The sequence below is a fragment of the Cervus canadensis genome, chromosome 2 (assembly GCF_019320065.1).
Source record: "Cervus canadensis isolate Bull #8, Minnesota chromosome 2, ASM1932006v1, whole genome shotgun sequence".
Lineage (NCBI taxonomy): Eukaryota > Metazoa > Chordata > Mammalia > Artiodactyla > Cervidae > Cervus > Cervus canadensis.
In genome coordinates, this window is record NC_057387.1 from 29515275 (window position 1) to 29534863 (window position 19589).

Consider the following 19589-nt stretch of genomic DNA (forward strand, 5'->3'; position numbering starts at 1 on the left):
ACCGGTTTCCAATATATCCAAGGTGGTGGTGTTCTCCTGGCATTCCCTGTAGGAGGCCACACACTATCTAACCTAGTGTGAAGAATGCTCAGAACCCAGGTCATACTCCAGCTGGGCTACCCCTGTACCTTTTCTGAGGCCAACAACCAACTAAAGCCAAGAAAAACAGGCTTTAGCAACAGGAAATTCAGTGTCAGTGGGAACCAAAGCTACAGGGAGAGGGGGAGAACAGAACGGGTAATATGTTCTTAGAAATTGCTTATGCAAAGTGGAGGGAAAAACTAGGAATGTGGCCAAAGATTTTATCTTTTTTCTCCCCCAATTATCCAGTGAGGCCTGAGTATTAAAGAGAGTGAACTCCTCAGAATTGCACTATTACTTAACCACTTCAAAAACCTACCACCCACTGCACCAAAACTGAACATCTGGCTCAATTCTGATCAGAAATCTAAGCCTCCATTATTCCTGGATACATAACCTCCCCCTTCTCGAATTATGCTTATTTCCTGGATGTTCTCAAAACACACAAATAGCTATAGTATAGTAAAAACATGGGTGAAAATGTGATCTCATGTGGCTTTTGTGACAAGGGAACCTCCCTAAACCAGTTTCATCTGGAAAAATCCATTTCCCTTAGTTCAGCTCAGTTCAGTTGCTCAGTTGTGTCTGACTCTTGTGTGACCCCATGGACTGCAGCACACTAGGCTTCCCTGTCCATCACCATCTCCTGAAGCTTGCTCAAACTCATGTCCATTGACTCGGTGATGCCATCCAACCATCTCATCCTCTGTTGTCCCCTTCTCCTGCCTTCAAACTTTCCCAGCATCAGGGTCTTTTCCAATGAGTCAGTTCTTCACATCAGATGGCCAAAGTACTGGTTTCAGCTTCAGCATCAGTCCTTTCAATGAATATTCAGGACTGATTTCCTTTGACTGGTTGGATCTCCTTGCCGTCCAAGGGACTCTCAAGAGTCTTCTCCAACACCACAGTTCAGAAGCATCAGTTCTTCGGTGCTCAGCTTTTACAGTCCAACTCTCACAGCCATACATGACTGCTGGCAAAACCATAGCTTTGACTAGGCAGACCTTTGTTGGCAAAGTAATGTCTCTGCTTGTTAATATGCTGTCTAGGTTGGTCAGCTTTTCTTCCAAGGAGTAAGCGTCTTTGCCCCCCTCCAGGGTATCTTCCCTACGCAGGGAACAAAACTGGGTCTCCTGTGTCTCCTGCACTGGCAGGCAGGTTCTTTACTAGTGCCACTTGGGAACCCCAGTAAGGTTGATTTTGCGTACGTGCATGCTAAGTTGCTTCAGTCCTGTCTGACTCTGTGACCCATGGCACTGAAGACAATCCGAAAGTTAACTCTGGCCAAGGACATTACTGGAACAAACCTAGAGCCTTCTAAGGTAATTACTTTGGAGAAGAATGTTAAGAGCCCTGGTTTTTTTTTTTCCTTCGTAATTCTCATTACTCCATAGTTACTTGGATTCTACAATTCAGTTTTGAATTGTCTCTATGTTTTCCAGTAAGACTGTACTCCCCAAGGCAACAGTGCTAAAACTGACTGAAATGCTTTAATTGGTCAGCCTACCATTGACCAAAGGAATGTCTGTGGCAGGTAGAGTTGATCCTCATTATTTGCAGATTCTGTATTTGCAAATTCACCTATTCACTAAAATCAGTAACCCCCAAATCAGCGCTTGCAGTACTTTTGTAGTCATCCATGGATGTGCAGAGTGGCAAAAAGAAAAATCTGAGTTGCCCAATGTGCCCATCCCAGCTGAAGTAGAACAAGGCCATGTCCTTCCTGCTTTGTTTCAGCTCATGTAATAAAAATCCTTTTTGTGGCCTATTTTGTGGTCACATTTTGTGTGGTTTTTTTTTTTTTTTGGTCACTGCTTAAAATGGCCCCCAAACCTATGTAGTCCTGAAATGCTGTCTAGTGTTCGTAAGTACAAGAAGACTGATGTCCCTTATAGAGAAAACTCCCATGTTAGATAAGCTTTGTTAACTTAGGCGTGAATTATAGTGCTGTCAGCTATGAGTTCAATGTTAAAGAATAAAAACTGAGTATTAAATAGTGATTTAAATAAAAATATATAAACCAAGATTGTGTATTGATCGGTTGACAATAATGTGACCAGAAGCATGCAGGAACCTAACCCTGGAGCAATGTTTCAGTATGTGCTAATTCAATGTTTGCTGGCAATTTTACAGAACATAACCACAGTAAATGAGGATTAACATCCGTAACAGAATGCTTTTGGATACATTTGGTTTCTGCTCTCAGAGGGCTTAGATCAACTCTGTTTTGTTTTTGACTGTGCTGTGCAGCTTGCAGAATCTTAGTTTCCCAACCAAGGAATGAACCCATGCATGCCCCCCTGCAATGGCAGTGAGGAGTCCTAACAGCTGGACTGCCTGGGAATTCCCTACCCTGTTTTTTAACATATACTCTGTTCAAGGGAGAATTTTAGTTAGCTCAGTTTATTGTATGGGATTAGCCAGTTTTCTATATTCACCAGTCTTTTCTTTCTTTGATTTTCTAAGAAGTGGCTTGGTAGTTATATTTAAATTATAAATTCATATATTGGCATTCAAATTGTATCAGTCTTTTGTGAGTTTGGAGAGAATGTGCCAAGGCTTGCTATGTATCTCATGAACCAAGATGAATCTAGTGTCAACATTCTATATTATAAAACAGAACAGGCACTAGAACTAGGCCAACTAACAGAATCACAACCACCCAGGCAGAAACCAGTCTTCAGTAGTGTAATTTCAACTACAGGAGTGAGGCCTCAGAGGAAACTCCTTTTGGTTGGGAAACCATTGTCCTAGGATAGGCTGATTTCAGCAGTGTGATAAGAGTCACAATTCAAGCAAATATTCTGCTGAAGGAGGTTAAGGAAGTCTCTGCAGGACTTGGCAAGGAGGGTTGACTTTTGCCCAATTATATAAGAAACCAAGGGCTTTAGATGACCGAGTCTTTACGAAAGTTTGTATGAGCTAAGGAAATCAATGAGGCAGGCTGATGGGGTTAATAAGCTAAAGGCCAGAATGCTTGAATCTGTACTACAAGGACATAGTGTAGCATACCTAAATGTCCCTCAAAAGGGTGGGAATGTGAACTGGCCATGAATGGAAGATGAAGCACTGAAACTCCTCTGAGGGCTTAGATCAACCGGGAAACAGGATAAAAGCCCTATCCTTATGTCTGTAACTCAGACTCATACAGAAGGAAAGCAGTCTTTACAGTTGATGTGAAATAGTACCCATGTTCATGGTACAGGGATTCTTTCACTTCTAAAGACTACGGCAAACCTAGACAGCATATTAAAAAGCAGAGACATCACTTTGCTGACAAAGGTCCGTAGAGTCAAAGTTATGGTTTTCCCAGTAGTCATGTATGGATGTGAAAGTTGGACCATAAAGAAGGCTGAGTGCTGAAGAATTAATGCTTTTGAACTGTGGTGCTGGAAAACTCTTGAGTCCCCCTTGGACAGCAAGATCAAACCAGTCAATCCTAAAGGAAATCAACCCTGAATATAGCTGAAGCTCCAATCCTTTGGCCACCTGATGCAAAGAGCCAACTCACAAGACCTTGATGCTGGGAGAGATTGAAGGCAGGGGGAGAAGGGGACAACAAAGGATGAGATGGTGGGATGGCATCACCAATTCAATAGACATGAATTTGATCAAACTCCAGGAGACAATGGAAGCATGCCAGGGAAGCCTGGCATGCTGCAGTCCATGGGGTCGCAAAGAGTCGGACACGACTGAGGAACTGAACAACAACCTAGTAACTATAACTACTTGGGCCTTGCTTTCTGAATGATAGGTAGAGAAGATAACTAGATTTTTCTGACAGAAATGGAAAACCCTAAATAAAAACCTTTGAAAACACCAATAGCCACTGACGGTAAAGCAGTATGATCCATAGAGAAATTCCTGAAACTTAAAAAAAAGGGCGGGGGGGGTACTTCTCTGGTGGCCCAGTGGTTAAGATTGCTTGCTCCCAACACAGGGGACACAGGTTCAATCCCTGGTTGGGGAACTAAGGTTCGCAAGTCATGGCCACAAAAAAAAAAAAAAAAAAAAAAAGCTGGTCTTTGAATAGTCACTGAATCTACAGTAGTTGAAACCCTGAACATTCTCATCAAATAAGAGCAATTCCGCATCTTACCCTGAGAACAAAGGCTGAAGAGATGGCTCAAAAAGGAGAGACTCAGACAATTTAAGAACAAAACAGGTGTATTTCTACTGGACTACCTGATACAGAGGATAGTGTAGTATGGATGGATAGTATGAATGACAAGTAATACAAATATATTTTATTTGAAATAAACAAAAACGCTTACACAAATCAACGGGTCACTTAAAAATAAACTCTTGCTTGACTGTATTACTCAGCAAAAACAAAGCCGAAACACAAACACTCTTCTTTTTTGACGTGAATTTGGAGGAAGACACTACTTGGTTTTTAAAAAACTGACCTTCCCTTAAGGCCTGGTCGTAGAAGTGTAAACAATGTAAATGAATCCACCATTACCAGTTGTCATATCATATCTATGTCACCTGTGTATTCTGAGATCACACCTGTACCTGCCAATAAACCTGGGAAGGGTTGCTATATCACAGTTATATTTGAGTTGGCAGGCAGGACTGAGGAAGAGTAATTTGGAGTAAGTTTTACATCCTATTTAGAACAAATCACTAGTATTCCCTTAAATAACAGGTTACAATAGAAAGATACTGCCTGAAACTTATCCTTTTCACTTTGGTTCATTTTTAGTTTTTTGTTTGTGATGAACATAGCTGTTTGATTCATTCGATTATAGTACAATCCTGCCACAAAGTATTAAAGCACAAGATACCTATTATTCCTTCAACATCTGCATTTCTTCAAGTTTTATACTCTACTATACCCCTAGTATGTCAGCAGTTTTCGAATATTAAAAAAACAGTAATAAAAATGGATAACACTCTTCTAAAAATGCACATGTCTATAACTATAATGGTACTAGGTGGGAAGGAGACAATGAGGGAAGGGGAAAAAAAGCAAACATGTTCATGTAGGGAATGTGGTTCAAGTCTTTGGATTTAAAAACAACTTCCCCAGAGAAGCTGGCTATGATGGAATTTCCAGAAAACTTCCTTGGCCTCCAAAATGGACCTGAAAAGCCCCAATCCAAACATATGAAACTACAGTTATTAGATGTTATAAATGATGATCAAAGCAACTGGAGGGAGAAGGATGAATGTGTCTTCCATTCAGCTACAGTTTGCAGCATAGCCTCTTTAGCTGTTGGTCAACCAGTAAAAACCACTGAACACCAGAAGTACTTTGAAGGATGGGGTAGAAAAGTACTGAATATATTACCTGTCTATGTCAGCAACAGGGCTTCATGGCTAGGAAAATTTTCTAAACAGTAAAATAACTCCAGGGTAGATATCTCTCTCCATCATTAAATGTGGCAGAATTAAAAAAAAAAAAAAGATTTACAAGTAGATATAGTGAAAACAAAATTACAAGGCAGAAAACACAAAAGAATCAAGACAATGCTCTAGGTTCAACAGTATTCCATTAGGCTAGAAAACCTGTTAACTTTGAAAGCCCTAGCAAAATATCACTCTTGTTTATAAATCACTTATTTATCATATGACCATACGTTGAATCCTTTCTTTCCATGTACTGAAGAATCCTACATTCAGCCTTTAAGCATTCTGCATTTCTTTGCCAATCTTGTAGCTGAGTATCTTGTTCCAGTCGACTTTGGTGCGGGTAACAGGAAGTTGCCGGCGCAAGGCTTTGAATGTGGTGTCTGACATTGTTTGATAGTTTTCACTAATTGCTGTCTGTAATAGATAATTGAAAATAAGTTGAACAAAAACTAGATGTAGTGAAAGGGCATGCTTGAGTCCCCTAAGGACTTACAGGCTAGAAGATTTCTAGTGAGCACCTCTCCAATCTCTGAAGCAGGTTAAGAAGCCCACCTGTATTATTTCTAAAACTAGGGCTATACAGGTAATCCCCTGCTTCTCCAAAGTTTGCTATACTTCACTTTGCTTCCCTGGTAGCTCAGATGGTAGAGAGGCAGCAAATCTGCCTGCAAAGGAGGAGACCTGGGTTCAATCCCTGGGCTGGAAAGATCCCCTGGAGAAGGGAATGGCAACCCACTCCAGTATTCTTGCCTGGAGAATTCCATGGATAAAGGAGCCTGGCAGGCTGTAGTCCATGGGGTTGCAGAGTCAGTCACGACTGAGCAACTACCACTTTCACTTTGCTTTTAGCAAAGCAAAAAAAAAAAAAAAATAGTGTTCAGCATTTGTTTGGCAGTGAGGCTGCTATAGGGACAGGGTGCACCCTGAGCAGTAACAGTGGTCCCACCAAGCTCCTTCCTTGGGAACTACACTCAGCATTTCAGCATCAAGCAAGCCAGAGCTGTGAACTGTGTCTGTGAGGATCTGAGGAGTATCTCAATCATTCTGTGCATCTGATAGCAAGATGTGTTCTAAGGTAATTGCTTCTCCCCTTTACACCACTTGGCCTTGGAAAGGTTTCATAGGAATGCTCTACTTTGGGGTAATGGGGGATATATTTGCAGTACCTTCCAATGCCAAAACCTTGACTGTAAGCAGAATGCAAAGTTGCAAGGTCTGCAAAGTCTCCATACTTAGTATCACTGAATAATTATGTATATTTATGTTCAAAGGATAGAGAAGTGTAACAGAACGTGTTAAAAGCAAAATCTATATAGATCTATAAATAACCGTTTCAAGTCATCTTACCTGATACTCATTTTCTGCATGCTCTATGATTTTAATAAACTCCTTGGCAGTCTGGGCTTCATTCTAATGGAGGGAAAAATAAGAATTTTTAAGTCTTAAGCAGTGAATAAAATTCAGTAAGCAGTGAATAAAAAAGATACTGAAAAGTAAGTCCATCTTAACTAACATTTGTATAACAATTTAGTTTTTCAAGTTTTCCTGTGCACATTATCTTCTTTGATTTTTAAAACAACCCTGTGAAGTAGATGTTATTATTGCCACCTCCATTTTGCAGATAAGAAAACAGAATTCTTTCAAATAATGAACAAAATTATACAGCCTTTGAATCATAAAGATGGGATCTAAATCCAGGTCCTCATCAAAACAACCCATATTTCTTTCCAATCTACCACAGTATGCTCAAAAGACAACAAAATGTCTTGAAATTTTTATGCCTTGACAATATCTCTGGTTTAAGATGATATAAACAATACCCTCAGACACATCAATCGTATCTTCTAAGTTCATAAGCTCCTCTATTTGCTACTTATGATGATAACACAACCAATCACATTTTGCTTTACATGATTTGGGTACAAAATGAATTTAATCTCACTCTTCCTTTCACAATATTAAGTAAACAGAATTAGAGAGGGTGAGATTTAATGTCTAGGGCAGCACCCCAAGATTCTTTCAAAAGAGTCAAAACTACTTTTTATTCGTAATAATATTAAGACCTAGTTACTTGCCTTTTTTACTCTCATGTGTGTGCATGTAGTTTCATAGAAGCTACGTAATGTGTGACAACGTCATTACTTTTTGAGGGCTGATGTGTGAAGCACACAGGAGAATCCAGTTGTCTTTTATCAGTTAGACATTACACACTTTGTGAAAATGTAAATTAATGATATTCTTTTCACTAACTTTTTTTAACTCAGAAAAATACAGCTGTTTTTCATGAAAGTGAAGTTAACAAGTAATGGGTTTGTTAATGCTATATTTTGCTTTAGATTTTTTTTGGCCACACCAGGGATCTCAGTTCCCCAACAAGGGACTGAACTCAGGCCTCCTGCAGTGGAAGCATGGAGTCTTAACCACTGGAGCACCAGGGAAATCCCTGTTATTTTTTAAGTAATAAATATATATTTTTAATATTCCTCAGTTTTAATTTCTACTAAGGCAGACAGATATAACACACACATAAACAAAAGCTATTGGAGAGCGCTCAGTAATTTCTAGGAATATTAAGAAGTACTATAAATGCACAAAAAATTATGTCCCTTCTTTCCAGATATAGTGCACAATACTATTATTGAACATTCCTAAAAATGTTCAGTTTCTCTAATGATATGAATGTATGAATGATAAATCCTATAGGGTTTAGCTTGGCAAACTTTCCTTCCTCCTGGTATTTATTAATTGAAGGTATTACTGTCCTTGAGCAAATCTCACAAGAGAGAAAGAAAAAGCAGCATGAATTCTTTAAAGCCATTATCACTATTCTCAGTCAAGGTCTGTGAACTATCATCAACTAACCAACAAAACTGGTTGGTTATATACTAACAATTATAAGCTGCCAAAAATAAGGACCTACTGAGTAGCACAGGGAATTATACTCAGTATCTTTTAATAACCTATAATGGAAAAGAATCTAAAAAAGAATATATGTAGGTGTGTATATGTATGTGTGTGTGTCCACCAGGCTCCTCTGCCCATGGGATTCTCCAGGCAAGAATACTGGAGTGGGGTGCCATTTCCTTCTCCAGGGGATCTTCCCAACCCAGGGATCTAACCCAGGTCTCCCGCATTGCAGGCAGACGCTTTAACCTCTGAGCTGAGATAGAAATCCATATATATATATGTATATGTATATATATATATACACACACACACTCACACATACATAACTTTGCTATATACCTGAAACACAACATTATAAATCAACTATATTCAATAAAAATTAAAAAAAAAAAAAAGTCTTTTATAAAGTTCTTAAAAAAAACTCTGCCAAAATCAAAGCAATAAAAACAACCTACATTTCTAGTGGCAGAATCAGTACTCAGGATCAAAAGATCTAATTTTTTAAAAGAAAAACAAGACACAGGTGAGACATATATTAAATATTCCACACTCACCGAAACAGTTACTGCATCCTGTACGTCTTTATGACTAACCAGCTGAACATTGCCATCTTCATAATAGTGAACCTGTGCGAGAAAGTTAAGAAATGTAAGTGCTTAGAGCACATAGAAACTTACTGCTTAGAGCACAAAGCCATGCCTTTAGCCACCCCCAATCTCACCAACTCTGAGCAAACAATTAATATGGCCAATGGTAATTTACAATGGTGCTTAAAATTCACAGAACACTTAAATTTAAGAACTCTCTTTACTTAGTAGGAAAAACTGATTATTAGTTAATAAACATTTACTATGTGCTTATTGTATTCCAGACACTGTGCTTGGCATTGTGAACAGAAAGATCATAAATAAGATTATGCTCTGAAAAGTATTAAAATAATTAAAGTCATTCAACATTAGTTTTTCTCTGTGAAAACCAAGAAATTTTAATGGGTCCTAATCTTTTACACATCTCTCCATTTATAATATCATCAGTTTTGATTAAGCAGATCTGACCAGGTGCAGGAAACTGAGGATTAAAGAGAGGATTGAAAAACAAACATTCTACTGGTAAATCAGGCTACAAAAATAAGTAAGACAAAAGCAGTCCTGAACCTACTGTATAGCACAGGGAACTCTGTTCAGTGTTATGTGGCAGCCTGGATGGAAGGGGAGTTTGGGGGGGAATGGATACATGTATATGTATGGCTGAGTCCCTTCAGTTGTATACCTGAAACTATCACAACACTGTTAATCAGCTATACGCCAATATAAAATTAAAAGTTTGGTTTTTTTTTTTTCCTTTAAAAAGGCAGTCCTGAAGATGTAAGGCAAAGTGGATACTACAATTACAACAATTAGCAAGAAAGAGGGCTATCCAAGAGACAGGCTAACCATTCAACTAGATGTAAGGTTAGGGAAGTTTTAGCAATTTACAAGACAGGTTCAGTCACAGTCACCAAAATTAACAAAACCTTTTCTAGGTTTCATCTGCTAATAAAAATTTCAACATGACTATCATCAACTTTAATCCTTAGAAATTGTCTTCCTGGAGCTATCCTTTTGCTTATAGAATAACCAAGGGTTAAATATCCTAATGACATGTCCAAATAACTCTCACTCTGATTTTTAAAAGACATAAATGAAGTAATAAGCCTTTCCTCCAAGTGTGATCAGAAAGCCTGTGGTTAAAAGGTATAGATGAAGTCCTGGACTTCCCTGGTGGTCCAGTGGTTAAGACTCTATGCTCCTAGTACAGGGGGCATGAGCGTGATCCCTGGTCAGGGAACTAAGTCCCACCTGTGGCACGGTGTGGCCAAAAAATAAATACAATAAAATGCACAGACTCATTCATTAAAGAAAAAGAAAAAGGAAAAAAAAAAGATTTAAATGAGGTCTGGGTACTGGGTCCTATTGTAAATGTTTCATCAGAAACTTGTGATGTGTTCTCTTAGTTTACAGGTTTGCCTTGGCAAAACGGAAACACAAGTAATTTATTTCCTTCTAGAAGGAAAATAAATTTCCTTGTGTAAATTTATAGTAAGCTGCCAGGTTAATAATGCTGATGCCATACTTACAGGAAGTCTAGAGCATAGACATAGTCAACAGATATAGAACAATATATTATCTTAGGTTGGGTACAGCAGCAGACCCCAGGATAAAGATCTGAGAGTTAATAGTTTATTTCGGAGGTCGTCTCAGGAAGCAAGCACTAGTAAGGACTGAGGAAGTGAGATACAGAAGTCAAGAAGTATCAGGTGCACTAATGAGCACATCACAGCTACCAGGCACGGGATTTTGAAAGACTCTGCAGAACGTGCTTTAGAGCTGTCCCACCTGAGCGGTGAAGAAGCTGGCATATTTCCCGACAACTTTTGAATGGCGCTAAGGGCTGTGCCAGAGCTGTGGAGGTAACACTTCCAGCTTGCCTTAGCTGAGTTGGGCATGCTCCTGCGGTTAGGAAAATCTCCCAAGAAGAGAGGTGCAGCTACTTGTAGCAGGAAATAATAGGTACGTACGAAAAAAGTGATTATAGATGACATCTACCATGTATGTTTTGATTAAATTATACCATTAAAAAAGGCAACACTTGCTAACTGTTATTAAAGCAAGAGTTGTAATACAGCTAAATTAGGTATTGACCTTCTTAGTTATCAGTAACTGTTTAATCTAACTTTAGAGTTAGTTGGGCTCAAGAATTAAATCACCATGAATTTTGAAAGTCAAATTTGTTAGGATCAGAAGACTTCAGTCTAGCTAGGTATCAAATGAGGTAATAAGCTCCTTATTCATCTGCATGTCCTGACACCAGCATTAGAACCATACTCTGCTTGGTTAATCACACTTGGCCATTCTCTCTATTCCTGTTTTATTTATTTGGTTGAAAATCTATCATAACTATAAATGTAAATAAATAAATAAAATAAGTCCATTTATGAAGCTTTCTTCAGAGCTAAGAGTTAGAAAATATATGTAGACATTTAAATGAACTACATAAAAAACTCTAAGTTACAGTAGCGGCTCTATAGTCATTTCTTAATAACTAGTTATTTTCTTCTTTTCTAGAACTGCTATTTGGTAATTGCTGGGAAGATCTTAGGTTATTTTTGAAAGAGAAAAATAACAAGCAAACAGTATATGTCACATTACTGTCCTTTATCAACCCAGAAGATCTCTGTTTAACCACAGTACTTCCCCAGGAAGGAGACCTCTGTTTCTATTTACCATCTAGCTCCCTTTCACCTACATGTAGTTGTTCCTTATTTCTAATGTCAGAGCAAATATCAACTTGCATGTTTGCTTTAAAGATGTGATGTTTTAACATGGCCTACTAACATACTGGGATCTCACCTGAATCTTAAGTACTCCAACGACCTGGGCTGTAGGTGGTGTGATGGTGAACTTCCATTCTGATCTCCAGCGACCATTCCTATGAAAACACACACACAACTGTAGAATTAGCAGTAAGAAAGAGGTGGTCTGACACTGAGGCAGAGAATTTGGGAAAGAAGAAAAAAAGAAACAAGTCATTTCCAGTTTGATAAATCCAAGGCTCTATCCACTCAAATATAAGTTTTGTATCCAAGTGGCCTAATCATAAGCTTTCCCTAAGTTATTTGACTTTCACTTTTCATTCTTTTTATCTTGGAGTAGAAAACCACGCCTATTCTGCTCATGGGAACCTTTTCCCACAAACACATGGATAGGACACTGAGTTATGCAATAACTCAAATATTATTAAACAAACCCAAGTAAAACTCAGACTTTCCACAGGGTACTTTATTAATCACTTATTTTCACTCAATGTAACAGCAATATTTAAAAGATAAATTATAAAATCTTAGAATCAAAAGAAATCTCAATGATCACATCCAAATGCCTCACTCTGCAGTAGGGAACAAATAACTTATTCTAATCTAGTTAGATTAGAAAACCAAGTCTCATCTGCTGGTTTGGTTTCTTTTCTGTATAAACATATAGATTAAAAAAGAAGAGACTATCTACTTTCTTACCAGAAGTTTTTAGGCTGAAACTGGTGGCTTTCAATACATGCAATAATGGTCTGTTGCCCATCTATAGTTTTAGCATAAACCTATTGTTAAAAAAAAAAAAAAGAAGTTAGATTCTTGAAAATATATTTAAGCAACAAACACTATACAAAAGCAATGTGCTAAATCCTTGGGGGAGATGAAGAGTCAAACAGGATGAGCTTACCCACTCACAAGAATCCATGGAATAGGAACACAAACCACATGGTAAGGTCTAGGGCAGACAATGAATACAGAAGCAAATACTGCTCCTGGTTTAGGGTACAATAGAGGCGCCAGTTAGAATGGGCCGTACAAGACAGATGAGATTGTGATAAGGAGAGATGGAGAATAAAGATGAATAAGCAGTTCAGGGAGGAAATAGAGGGCTGATCCATGAATGACTAAATGGTAATTAGTTCTGTCAGGTCAGAGGATGTGTGTGAAGTGGAACTGTGGGAGATAACACAGGATTAGACTTAAGTCATGTGGTAGTAGATGTAAGGTTAAGAAGACTGGACTTTATTCTACATGCAGTGGACAGAAACCAAAACAACATGACCAGAACTGTTATTTTGGGAGAATAATCAATATTGCCATACAGGGTAAAACCTGAGAAAAATTCAAAGTTAGGAGGCCACAGAATTAACTTGGCAGTAAATTAGGGTCCTATCAATGAATATAAGGATGCAGAAGTACAGTCAAAATTCTGGCAATATATTGCAAATGAAGGGCAAGAGAAAGGAAGGCATGCTTGGATGACTAGAGAAAGACTGGTGTCATTAACAGATTGGAAAGTTCAGATGGAGATGTCCAGCTAGGAGTTAGAAACACCAACTGTTCCTTAATGTAGGAGAAACGAACAAAAATGTGATCACCAAGGAAAAGAAACAACAAAAGCCTTTTTTACAGTCTACGAAACATTTTTATATTTATTTTCCTTTTGCTCTAATAAATACAGTGAAACACATTGTTATTACGTTTAAATGATAAAATTGAAGTTCATAGAGCTTCTTGCCCAAGGTCATTCAGAAAGTGGCTAAGGTAGAACCCAAACTCACAGGTTGTCTGACACCAAATTCTACAACCTCCCCTACATTAAATAAACTATAAGTTTTTGAGAAAGAGAAATACACTGATGGGGAGTGCCTACATTTACAAAAGTAAGGGGGAGGACAAGAAATAAGTAGAGACAGAATAAGAATAATTATAGGGAGACTTCCCTGGCGGACCAGTGGCTAAGACTTCTGCTCCCAATACAGGGAGCCTGGGTCCAATCCTTTGTCAGAGAACTAGATCCCACATGCTGCAACTAAAGATCCTGCGTACCACAACTAGGACCCAGTGTAGCCAGAAAATAAATAAATGGAAACTTTTTAAAAAAAGGAATAATTAGAAGGTACTGACATAGCAGTCTAAGGAAAGATAATTTCTAGAAGTAGCTGACTGGCCTCAGTGTGAAATGCCATACAAAAGTTAAGAACCAAGAAAAGGACACTGGGTCAGGTAATTCAGGAACCATTAGTTAACCTCAGAGAGCAGTTTCTGTAGAGTAGGGACTGAAGTAAAAATTCATAGAGTTAAGAAGTGGCTAAGTAATGAGGAAGGCACTAGTAGGAGCAGAATGCTCCCTGGTTTGCTTGGACAGCAGAGAGAGAGAGATGAGGGAAGGGAGAGGTAGAGGAAAGGGAGGAAGGGGAAAGTGGAAAGAGAAGGAAGAGAAGTAACTTGTAGGAATTACTATTTTGACTGAATAAATGTCCTCCCTCCCACCCTACTTAAGCACAGGAGAAATAAAAATATTTCTAGGTAAAGAGAACTATTTATCAAAAGAGAAAACGAAGTCACAATTAGACATCTTGAAGTAGATAGGACTCTATGAAATCAAGAACATGGATCCTTCTTCCTCAGATGGAAGTACCTGAAAGAAAGAAGATTTCTGAGTGTGGAAAGAAGAGAAATAGAAAGATTTCATGTCATTCTTAATCCTATTAAAATGTGAGGGAGGAGATGCCTGTCTAAGGACAACAGGAAAGTTCTGGAACATAGTACCACTGATCCTTGAACAACATGGGTTTGAACTACTATTTTATTCAACAGTAAATACTACAGTGCTACATAATCCACCATTGGTTAAATCTGTGGTGGGAAGAACAACTGTGGATACAAAAGGACCTTGGACATGGAGGGCCTCCTATAAATTATATTCAAATTTTCAACTGCACAATAGATTGGTTATCCCAACCACTGCACTGTTCAAGGGTCAACTGCATACAGAAAAATACAAGGATTATTGAGATAAAATTAAGAATTATTAAGCAGAACAGCTGAGGATCTAAAACAGGAGACACTGTTAGAATACTTTCTGTAGCTCATTTATTAGCTAAGAGAAGTGAGAAGAGGACACAGTAGGGTTACTCAGTGTGGAAGCTCTCCAAATTAAGAAATGAGTAGTGACAAATTTTGAATAGGTAACAAACGATAAGTTGAAAGTATATTTAAGAATGAATAGTCAATTTCTAAAAAAGTGTGTATGTCATGTCTCTCCTTGCCATACTAGGTTCCAAAACTGAGTTCTGTGCTTATCTATCATAGTGTGTTTTTTCTATTATTTAAAAACAAAATAATTAAGAAAAACAAACATAATGATAACCAGCATTTATGTACAGCATTATGCATTAATAATCTAACCAACATTTTTCTTAAAAATGTCACAATTTTACAAAGGGAAAATTGTTAGAACCAAAATTTATCTTTTTTTCCCACCAAAAGATATTAAAAGAAAGTTAAAATTACCTTTGATTTCTAAAGAGCTGTTTGGTTCAAATATCCAATTAAATCACTTATGCAGAAGTAGCTTTGTAAAAAGTTCTTTTCGATGAGTGTAAGGCCATTTCTTAAATAAGACAAATTTGAAATAGGATTCACTGAGATTTAAAATTTTTATGCACCAGGGAACTCCCTGGTGGTCCAGTGGTTAGGACTTGGTGCTTTCACTGGCGTGGTCTGGGTTCAATCCCTGGTGGGAGAACTAAGATCTTGCAAGTATTGTAGCATGGCCAAAAAATTAAAAATAAATAAATAAATAAAATTTTTATGCACTGGGATTTTAAGAAAGAATTTTCCATATAAAATGTACCTTTTACACTCCTTTCAAAAACAATTTAGGGAATAAAATGCAGAAGAAACTGTAACTAAGAAGAGATGTCTGTGGCTGGCCAAAGCCTCCAAATGATAAGGTAAATATAAGAAATAAAACTCTAATAATGAAGCAGGCAGATACTTAACAGTACAGAAGCCGTTGGAATAATGATCTTTCACATAGGCCCTTAAAGCACTGTCACAGGATTCTCTCCAAGACTTCAGACCTCCGTCTACTTCTTCTGGCTGGGGGTCACTTGCTTCTTTCCGTAAGTGATCAAACTTAAAGGAAATTTTGTTTCTTGGATCTAAAAATCTGCTATTACCCAGGTCACCGTGTTCTGTAATTAAGACCTTCCAAAGAATAATTACAGAATTAAGTAACTGTAAAAAAAGACAGTTCTTGTCACATTTTACAAAACAAACAAAAATTCTAGAGGTGATTAACTCTTCATTTAGTCAGATGATGCTCTTTCATAAATTTTTCAATCAACCTGTATTTTTATTTTTATAAAAATATGATCTTTGGGGTAAGTCAACTCTAAACTGACATTTCCCCCATCCTAACAATATCCTCCATATTTTGGTTTCTATAATATACAACCTATACAATTAATATACAACCTATGCATACACACATAGCTCTAATAAAAACTTAAAAGTACACTTCTGCCTTTCTTTTTCACATATTTCATGAATTTCTTCCAGTCATTACACTTAGCATTTAAAATAGGTAATACAATCAATCATATGATTCAAAAGTAAAAAAAAATTAATATACAGTGAAATCTTTTTCTCACCTTTATCTACCATTCACCAAATTCCCAACATATTCCCCCTTCCCCACAAAGGTAACTGATTTTATTAATTTAGAGCAAGAGTTGTCTTTGGCAAGCTATGTATGAGGTGCCATTTGTTTTTGTAAATAAAGTTTGTTGAATACAGCCCCGCTTGATTTTTTTTTTTTTTTTATTGTCTATGGCTGCTTTCCTGACAACGTAGCAGTGCTGAGTAGTCTAGGCTGACTCTTTCCCACAAGGCTGAAATATTTACTCTCTAACTCTACAGAAAAAATTTGCCAATTTCTGATTTAGATGATTCTTTTGGTGTTTCTTTTTTAATGAATACAAATGTATTCTAATTCTCTATCTCTTTCTTTTAAACAAAAACTAGAAAACTATCCTGTAGTTTCTCTTTTTAAATTTGCTGTATCTAGGCAATCTTTCCATATTAGTGCTTATGGAACTTCCTTGTTTTTTTGTTACAGCCATGTATGATTCCATTGTATAGCTATACAAAAATTTATTCAACCAGTCTCCTATTAATGGATAGCTTGGGTAGTTTCTAATCTTTTGCTGTTATGAACAATACTGTGACAAATGTCCTTTTATGTACAAGTTATGTACATGTGCCAAGCAAACCTGTGCTATAAATTCCCTGAAACAGGACAACTGGGTCAAGGGTAAACACATTCATAATTCTGATAAAGACTGACAAACTGCCCTCTATCACAGAATGTTGTACCAAGTTACAAGCTCATCATCAGTAGAAATCTTAACCTGTGTTTCTTTTCCCCTTAAAAAAAGAGGTCTTTTGTATTTCCACTTTGGTGAACTATTTGTACCTAACCTTTGCCCACTTTTCTGAGTCTTTTTCTAGTTGAACTATAGGGAGACTATCCTTTTGCCTGGGTTTTGAATTCCACATATTTCCCCCTAACTTACATTTGTTTTCTGACACAGTCACTATTTAAAAATAAAGTCTCCTTTAAAAAAAGAAAATTATTTGAAAATAACTCCTACTCTTGAGATTTCTATCCTTATCACCAGCCTATCTTTAAAAAACCTTGTTTATAATGACAGTAGGAACCATACATAAAACAATTTCCTTAGTCTTACCTTCATAAAGCTTTCTCATTATAATTTTACAACTTTTGTAACTCAAAGGCAAACACATTCATATTAAAATTTTAATTTGTACTTCCTTAATTACTATTAGTGGGTGATCTAACACTTTTAAAGTTTGCTTTGTATTTTCCAGTTGAGTTCAGCTGGTTCATATTTGTTGCTCATTTGTCTACTGAACTCTTGACATCATCCTAGGGTACTTGAATAACCTTTTTATTATGTTTAAGATATGTATTTTTTCCCTTTTAAATTTTATTTTTAAAACTTTATTTTGTAGAAGTAAAACATACTTTCTTTTATAACTTTTTAAATGTTTCATCATTACTCAAGTTATGAATCTCTTATCATTTCCTACTAAATTTTTATGTTTAAAAATTAGTTAACCTTTAGGATTCCCTAGTGGTCTAGTGGTCCAGAAAGGTCCCACATGCCTCAGGGCAACTAAGCCCGTGTGCCACAATTACTGAAGCCCAAGTGCCTAGAGCCTGTGCTCCAAAACCCAGAGAAGCCACCACAAGAAGCCGGCACACTGCACTAGACAGTAGTCCCCACTTGCCGCAACTAGAGAAAGCCCTGGCACAGCAATGACGACCCATTACAGCCAAAAATAAACAAATAAACATTTAAAAAACTACATTTGGAATTAATCTAGGTATATAGCTGGCTTTGGAAATCAAAGTTAAGGTTAATCTTACACATTTAATCAATTATTTCCTTTTCTGTTTTACAGTACTTCGACTAAGGCTCTACTATCATTTCTTTATGTCTTTATGTTTGCTGGCATTAATCTACCTTCGTTGTTGTTCTTGATCAGAACAATCCTGTATGGTCTATTACAATTTTCATAGGAATTGTATGGAATCTATTTGAAAAAGCTTCCCATATTACTTATATTTCTTATTCAGATAAACTTTCCATATTATTTATATTTTTCTGAAATGTGGCATTTAAGTCTATTTAATTTTCCATTTATTTCTCTGATTAAAATGTGTGGGGGTAGGTACATATAAACTGTATGACAGACTCTTGCTAGTTTCTATCCAATATCCATTCTTCTCCCTTTTCCCTACTAACAGAACCTTAAAGGTTTTTCAAGGCAATGAGTCCAACTAAAAAGACAACACTTCTTAAAATGATAAAGTGATATGCATTCTGGCAATAATTTATCAGTGGAAGTTGCTTCTGGAACAGCCAATAGCACCTCTTGCACCTTCCTCCTTCTTCCTTCCTGGAACTTGGATTCAGAGTGCAGAGATGGATCAGCTATCTTGAGAACACAATAATGAAAACCATACATAAGGATGGCACAAGAGAGATCTAGAAGCAACTTGGGTCTCTGATGATATGGAGCTGCCGTGTGTGCATGCATGCATGCTAAGTTGCTTCAGTCATATCCAACTCTGTGCGACCATATGGACTACAGTCTACCAGGCTCTTCTGTACAGAGGATTCTCCAGGCAAGAATACTGGAGTGGGTTGCCATGCCCTCCTCCAGGAGGGAGCTGCCATAACATCCCTAAATATTACCTCTGGACTTCTTATGTGACAGAAAGTCTCTATTAAGTTAACCCATTGCAGCCGATTTCCTATTATATGCAGTAATGGCATCTACTTTATTAACTCAAATGTCTTTCCATATTTTCCTTTTAAGTCTAGGTAATGCATTGTTGTGGCTAAGAATGTGATCTCTTTTTGACTACATTTTTAAGCTGGCTACCACATGTATATGGGAATGTTCTTATATCATGTATCTGCAAACAAACCTTATTTATTATTTCAATAATTCTGCCATTATTAGTAAAGTATATAATATCAACTGTAAGAAATATTAATCATTTATTTTTCTTGTCTTTATACTTGTAAAGTATAAAGTAAATACTTGTAAAGTAAAAAAACTTGTAAACTATACTTGTAAAGTAAAAAAAACAGTATTTTCTTGTCTTTTATACTTGTAATTAATCTATTTTCATTGAAAAAGATAAGCACAAATATAAACCAAAACAAACAACAAAACAAATTACAGTAATCCTGTGATCCCAACATAGAGAGTTAACATTTTGGTATGTATTTTCCCACATTTCAATTTCTATGCACATCTATATACTACTTTATTTCTTTTCTTTCTTATT

General features: G+C 37.0%; 1 protein-coding gene across 1 annotated transcript in view; it reads right to left on the reverse strand.

The window, feature by feature from the left end:
* Nucleotides 1–4230: 4230 nt before the first annotated feature.
* Nucleotides 4231–19589, reverse strand: part of CAPZA1 (capping actin protein of muscle Z-line subunit alpha 1) — a 42108-nt gene continuing 26749 nt past the window's right edge. Inside the window, exons 5-10 of the mRNA XM_043460322.1 lie at nucleotides 15701–15907; nucleotides 12398–12477; nucleotides 11736–11814; nucleotides 8901–8972; nucleotides 6787–6849; nucleotides 4231–5853 (exon numbers count right to left, since the gene is read on the reverse strand). Coding sequence (XP_043316257.1) covers nucleotides 5713–5853; nucleotides 6787–6849; nucleotides 8901–8972; nucleotides 11736–11814; nucleotides 12398–12477; nucleotides 15701–15907 — 642 coding nt within the window. The 3' untranslated portion in view covers nucleotides 4231–5712. The remainder of the gene's footprint in view (nucleotides 5854–6786; nucleotides 6850–8900; nucleotides 8973–11735; nucleotides 11815–12397; nucleotides 12478–15700; nucleotides 15908–19589) is intronic.